Source organism: Lupinus angustifolius, chromosome LG03 (assembly GCF_001865875.1).
Source record: "Lupinus angustifolius cultivar Tanjil chromosome LG03, LupAngTanjil_v1.0, whole genome shotgun sequence".
Lineage (NCBI taxonomy): Eukaryota > Viridiplantae > Streptophyta > Magnoliopsida > Fabales > Fabaceae > Lupinus > Lupinus angustifolius.
In genome coordinates this window covers 18,633,916-18,640,734 of record NC_032011.1, presented here as the reverse complement: position 1 = coordinate 18,640,734, position 6,819 = coordinate 18,633,916, and the positions used below count along the sequence as shown (strand labels likewise).

The 6,819-nt window shown below is 34.8% G+C and overlaps 1 protein-coding gene across 1 annotated transcript in view; it reads left to right on the top strand.

The window, feature by feature from the left end:
• The window catches only part of LOC109342403, a 3,735-nt gene continuing 555 nt past the window's right edge, over window positions 3,640-6,819 (top strand). The window contains exons 1-5 of the mRNA XM_019580394.1: window positions 3,640-4,129; window positions 4,286-4,553; window positions 4,844-4,969; window positions 5,275-5,369; window positions 5,973-6,402. Coding sequence (XP_019435939.1) covers window positions 3,640-4,129; window positions 4,286-4,553; window positions 4,844-4,969; window positions 5,275-5,369; window positions 5,973-6,402 — 1,409 coding nt within the window. The remainder of the gene's footprint in view (window positions 4,130-4,285; window positions 4,554-4,843; window positions 4,970-5,274; window positions 5,370-5,972; window positions 6,403-6,819) is intronic.

The following is a 6,819-nucleotide window of genomic DNA, read 5'->3' as shown; positions in this document are numbered from 1 at the left end:
AAATAAAAGTACAATTCCACATATTGTTCATTACCCAATATATTATTTAGTAATAACATATAATAATACCAATAACATTTAATAATGTTATAATAATAACATTTTATAATTTTGTAAAATAATACGACTAATACGTGTGTTCTTAAACAATGGAAATGTACGAGTAATATATGTTTTAATTATACAAATGTATAAAGATAACATGTATGTTCTTAGCAATGCGAATGTACGAATAATATATATGTTTTTAACCATTAAAATATACGGTCACATGTTTGTTATTAACAATACGAATGCACGGGTAAGATATATATTTTTAACCATGTGAATATACAAGTAACATGTGTGTGTTTAACCATGTGAATACATATGTAACATGTGTTCTTAACCATGTGGCAAAAAATACCACATCATACAAATGCATGGATCTTACTATTATAGAATAAATTTACTAGCTATAACCATATTGATATATTGTCACTCCTTAATAAAGTTATCAAACAATAAAATATTAGTGTTCAATACACGTCAAGAAACACATGAAGAAATATATATAAAAGGAGTAGAAAAAGTAATATAATTCGTGTGCACAAGCAAACTAATTTTGGATCCTATTGAGTTGGGCATAAATAATATTTTACTTGATTTTTTAGAACTTAATTTGTTGTTTATATCAGATTAATCATGTTAGAAGTATTTTGAAACCCTATTAATAACTAATTTAAGGTCGTGATATATCCAAGCGCTGACTACATTTTGAGACCTATAATATGGAATCTAGTTAGGGCTTTGTAATTAAATAATGGAGGCGTACATTTTACTTTCATATTTTTTAAATTTATTATTCAATAAAACTAAATGTTCGTGCAAAGTAGTATTTGCTGTCGGGTTGGATCAATTTGTAGACAAAAAATTATCCAATCCTAATATATAAATGGTCTAGCTCGTTTTGGTTGATTTTCATTAAGATATCCGATCTAAAAATTATAATGAATTTTGGTCCAATTTCATTACAGTTTCAACAACAACAAAAAAAATAACAGGTCTAGTATACTTTCAAATTGTTAATTAAATTCACATAAGAACACCCATATGAATATCAAAATTGTTATGTATGCTTTAAATTGTGCTTACTTATCAATCTCCCTTTCCTATACTTTTCTGAGTCAGTAACTACGGATGAAGCGCATCTTCATTATTTACTTTGAATTATCAATTATAAGATTAGATTCAGAACTAAAGTTATCTTCATTTCATGTATATATCAATTCACCTTGGAACAATCTGGTTCCTGAAATTGAAAAAATAAACTGTATTGATCAACTTTATAAAAACTAGTTCAATATCACCCAAACAAATTTGGTTTATTGTGATTCCAAGTTTTGGACTACTTTTCGATTTTTCTAGATTGTTGTGGATTTGAATACCCCTAATACAAAAGATTAGTTGAAAATGATTAGAAATGACATATTCTTGTATGAAAACTTACTTATAAATATTCAACTACAATGACGACAAATAATGATGTTTTATTCAAAAAATAAATGTTGCATCTAGTATCCCCGTATGTTAAAGTCAATTTGATAATGATATAATTTAAATTTAGAGTGTATTAATTATTAATTATTAATATAAAGATTTATACATAGTCAGTACATCGTCTATTATTTATTTTTATTACTTTTTTTAAGAGTAATACAAATAAAACATCCATATCTATATGAAAATGACAAGTTTAGTATATTTTCGAGTGAATTTCACATAAAAACATCAAAAGTAACAAGAAAGTGTTAATAATAAGTAATAAGATTTTTAAGAAATAGCAAACTTGAAGAATATTAGCTTTGAATTATAAGTTACAAGATTAGATTCAGAACTAAAGTTATCTTCATTTTATGTATATATCAGTTCACTTTGGAACAGTCTAGTTCCTAAAATTGAAAAAAATTGTATTGATCATCTTTATAAAAAGTAGCTCAATATCACCCAAAAACATTTGGTTTATTGCGATTTCAATTTTTTGGACTGATTTTCGATTTTTCTAGATTGGTGTGAATTTAAATACCCCTAATACAAAATATTAGTTGAAAAGATATATTCTTGTATGAAAACTTACTTAAGAATATTCAACTACTATGATGAAATGCTTTTTTGAACACAAAAAATGCTCTGCTAGGGCTTTGAGTGGCTTCACCATTCTTGGAATAGCTCCAATCTTTTGGGAAGCCTTTCTCCCGTTACACTCATGAGTTCAACAACGCCTCTTATTCCTTGGAGCTTCTTGGGAGACTTGGATAAGGACCCTCAAGCTGAGAAAGTAACGAGACCCGTCCCTCCAGCCACCGCAAGCAAGAAGTCCTTTGCACAAGCTTTGAGATCCTCTTGTGACATAGCTACCTCTCAACTCCCTCAACCTTGTATCAAAGGGGATGATATTGCAATCAAAATTCCCGAAGAAGATTACCTAGCAGGTTTGCTAAGATGCAAAAGCCATCTTCATGGCATAATTATTTTGTCTAAGGGAGACACACCACTTAAGTTTGTGGAGCTAAAGAGCAAACTAACATCAATGTGGAGCATGATTGGAAAATAGTCAATGATATCCCTTGGGAGAGGATTTTATGAGTTCTCTTTCTCTTCTCTGGAAGACATGAGAAGTATCTGCTCGGTTGGCTCTTGGAACCTCAAGCCTGGTTTCCTTCGACTCTTCCTTTGGTCTCCAAATTTTAACGCAAACTTGCTGAAGCAATCTCACACTCAGTGCTGGATCAAGATCTATAACCTTCCTTAGGAGTATTGGAGCCCTCATGTTATTTTCTCCATATCAGGAGGTATAGGAACTCCAATTTCTATGGATGAATCAGGAGGTATAGTATCTGCTAAAGTTATGGTGGAACTTAACCTTAAGGTTGAGCTTCCTTATCAGATCCTTGTGGAGAGGTACAGATTTTCTTTCTTTATTTCCATTGAATATGAAAACCTTCCCGACTTCTACCAAAGGTGTCATGTTATTGGCCATGCGGTGCATCAATGTAGAAAACCAAGAAAGAATGGTGAGGCTGAAGTCATCCCTAAATATGTCGAGAAAAATCCAAAACTGGTGGAAAAACCTGTGAAGGAAAAGGAGATTAATGACTTGGTTATCAATCTGGAAATTGATAAAGGGGATGAGCTTAATGTGCAAAATATGGAAAAGTTAACCATCTCACAAGAGCCAAGGGGGAACCTGGAAACTCACTTGGAGGTGGAACTATTGGCCCCAAGAGTGGAAAGTTCCATTCATGAGGAGGAGGAGGATGAATCTTCCAATGAGAACATAATTGTGCAAGAAACAGCAGACCTGAACCAAGTTGCAGCCAGTGACGTCCACATTGTTGGTAGATTATGGGCTGATGATGAAGCCACTGAAGAAGTTGAGGAGGAATTCACCATAGTCCTTAGTAAATCTTAAAAGAGGAAATTGAGAAAGAAAAAACAATCTGAAAAGGTGTATCATACCCGAAAGGATGGTTATCTAAACAATCCCAAATGAAAATTTTGTTTTGGAATTGCAGAGGAATTGGTAACTTCAAAACTAAGTTAACCCTCAAAAATTTGTGTCTGTCCCATAATCCGGATTTAGTCTTCTTAGCTGAACCAATGATTATCCCAGACATGATTAAAACCAATTTCTGGTGTGCTCTTAATCTCAAGCTTTTTGTTGTCAATAATAGGGAAAATCACATTACTTCTCTTTGGGGCCTTTGTAGCCCTGGTTTGGATCCCTCTATATTAGCAATCTCAAATCAACATATCTCTATTTCTTTGTCTATGGAAAATAAGAATCTAAATGTTTGTGCGGTTTATGCTCACACAAATCATGTTAATAGAAGATCTCTGTGGCTGGATATTCAAGTCGATTTATTAGCTACACAGGGGCCATGGTGTTGCATTGGTGATTTTAATGCCACTTTGGGTACTGATGAGTGTAGAAGTGCAACTCTTCCTTCTAGAGCTTCAACAAATGAGTTTCTTTCCTTCATTAACAGTTCAACTCTGGTTAATATCTCAACTCCGGGGGCTCAATTTACCTGGACTAATAAAAGAAGAGGGAATGCTTTAATTGAAAAGAAGCTTGATACATCTTTATGTAATGAGGATTGGTTGAACCTTTGGTCCCAAGTTTCTTGTTGCACTCTGCCTAGGATAGCCTCTGATCATCATCCCTTGTTGTTCAGCTCTGCTTCTACAACCACTCCTAGGATATCCTCTTTTAAATTTTAAAAAATGTGGCTGCAAAACTCAGACTGCAAACGGCTAATCAAAGAGCATTGGCACACTGATGTTATAGGTTGTCCTATGTTCATTCTGATCCAAAAGCTTAAAAGGCTTAAAAAGGAGCTTAAGCATTGGAATTACAATGTCTTTGGAAATATTCATCAAATGGTTAAGATGGCTAAAGCAAATATGGACACAATTCAAAGTAGCATTAATGAATTTGGTACTGATGAGGCTCTACTGGATCAGGAGGCCCTTGCTCAAAATGAGCTTCTAAAAGCCCTTATATTGAAGAGGTTTTTTGGAAAGATAAGGCTAGGATCAACTAGCATATTGATTGAGATAGAAAAACTGCCTATTTTCACAAGATTACTTCAATCATACAAAAAACAAAGAATCTGTCTAAGTTAAGGGTTGGTGATTCCATTCTCTCTGAGCAAAATGATATAGCTGACCATGTTCATTAGTTCTACACCAACCTTTTTGATTCCCCCAATTTAACATCTACAAATGCTCTAATTCAATCAGTCATCCCTGAGTTAGTTTCTGATGCTGATAATCTTTTTCTAACTATGCTGCCTTCAAGTGAGGAGATTAAGCAAGCAGTTTTTTCTATGAGTGGTGATAGCTCCCCTGGTCCTGATGGATTTGGAGGCTGTTTTTACCAACAATGCTGGGATATAGTGCATCTTGATATGTGCAAATCAGTCAAGTAGTTCTTTTCTCAAGGTTGGTTGCTTTCCAACATTAATGCTAATTATGTGGTTTTGATTCCAAAAACAAAAGGAGCTGATAAAATTAAAGACTTTAGACCTATTGCTATGGCCAACTTTCAATTCAAGATAATAACCAAGGTGTTAGCTGACAGGTTGGCTAGTATTGCCCCTAAAATCATCTCAACTCAACAAAGAGGTTTCATCCATGATAGGAAAATCCAAGACTGTATTTGGCTTGCTTCAGAGGCAATCAATCTTCTTGACTATAAGACTTTTGGGGGTAATATTGCAATCAAGCTAGATATAAAGTTAAGCTGCGTTCAAGTGAGGAGATTAAGCAAGCAGTTTTTTCTATGAGTGGTGATAGCTCCCCTGGTCCTGATGGATTTGGAGGCTGTTTTTACCAACAATACTGGGATATAGTGCATCTTGATATGTGCAACTCAGTCAACTCAACAAAGAGGTTTCATCCATGATAGGAAAATCCAAGACTGTATTTGGCTTGCTTCAGAGGCAATCAATCTTCTTGACTATAAGACTTTTGGGGGTAATATTGCAATCAAGCTAGATATAAAGAAAGCCTTTGATACTTTAGACTGGAATTTTCTGATTGATACTCTTATGGCTTTTGGCTTTAACAATCAATTCTGCAATTGTATCAAAGTGATTCTTCACTCTGCTAGGCTCTCCATAAATGTCAATGGCATATGGCTTTTGGCTTTAACAATCAACTCTGCAATTGTATCAATGTGATTCTTCACTCTGCAACGCTCTCCATAAATGTCAATGGCTCCAATGTTGGCTTTTTTAAGTGTAGCAGATGTGTTAGGCAGGGTGACCCCCTGTCCCCCCTTCTATTTTGCATTGATGAGGCTGTTCTTAGCAGAGGAATCACAAAGCTTGCCATGGAAAACAAAATAAGCACCATTTCTAGGCCTTGTAACCTCAAAACTTCAAGCCATGTTCTTTATGCAGATGATATTCTTATTTTCTGAAAAGGTGTTAAGAAGGAGTTTCTCTGCCTTAAGAATTTAATTTTGGATTACTCTCAAGCTTCTAGCCAGCAAATTAACTTATACAAGTGCAAATTTTACACTGCTAAGGCTTCTCCTCGAAAGAATGCTGATATAGCATCCTACTTGGGTTTTTCACCTGGTTGTTTGCCTTTTAACTATCTTGGTGTGCCTCTCTTTATAGGTAAACCAAGAAGAGTCCACCTTCAACCTATTGCAGATAGAATTCTAAACAAATTGACCACTTGGAAGGGTGCTTGTCTCTCCATTATGGGCAGGGTGGAGTTAGTGAAGTCCATTATTCAGAGCATGCTTGTATATACTTTCCATATCTACAAATGGCCTTCCCAACTTCTGAATCTAATTGACAAAGGTATAAGGAATTTTGTTTGGTCTGGAGACATAGACAAGAAAAAGTTGGTAACTATGGCTTGGGCTAAAGTCTGCACTCCTACTAAAGCTAGGGGGCTTGGTATTTAATCAGTCAGGCTCATGAACAAGGCATCCTTGACAAAGCTTGCTTGGGATATGAGAACTACAAATCATGGGTCTTTCATTACTTGGAGACTAATGCACAAAAAGATGCCAAAAAATGACAATCTAATGAAAAGTGGTTGTGCAATGGCCTCTATCTACAACTTGTGCTATGCTAGCTGGGAGGATGCTAATCACCTTTTCCTTAGATATCGTTTTGCAATTGCTCTTTGGCATTGGATCAGAAGCACCTTCCTAATTAATATCAACTCTTCTTCAATTCCTCATCTACTTTTGAGCTGCTCTAGCAATAGAAACTCCCAGGTCAAGGTGGCTATGAGTGCTTGTGTAATTCATAC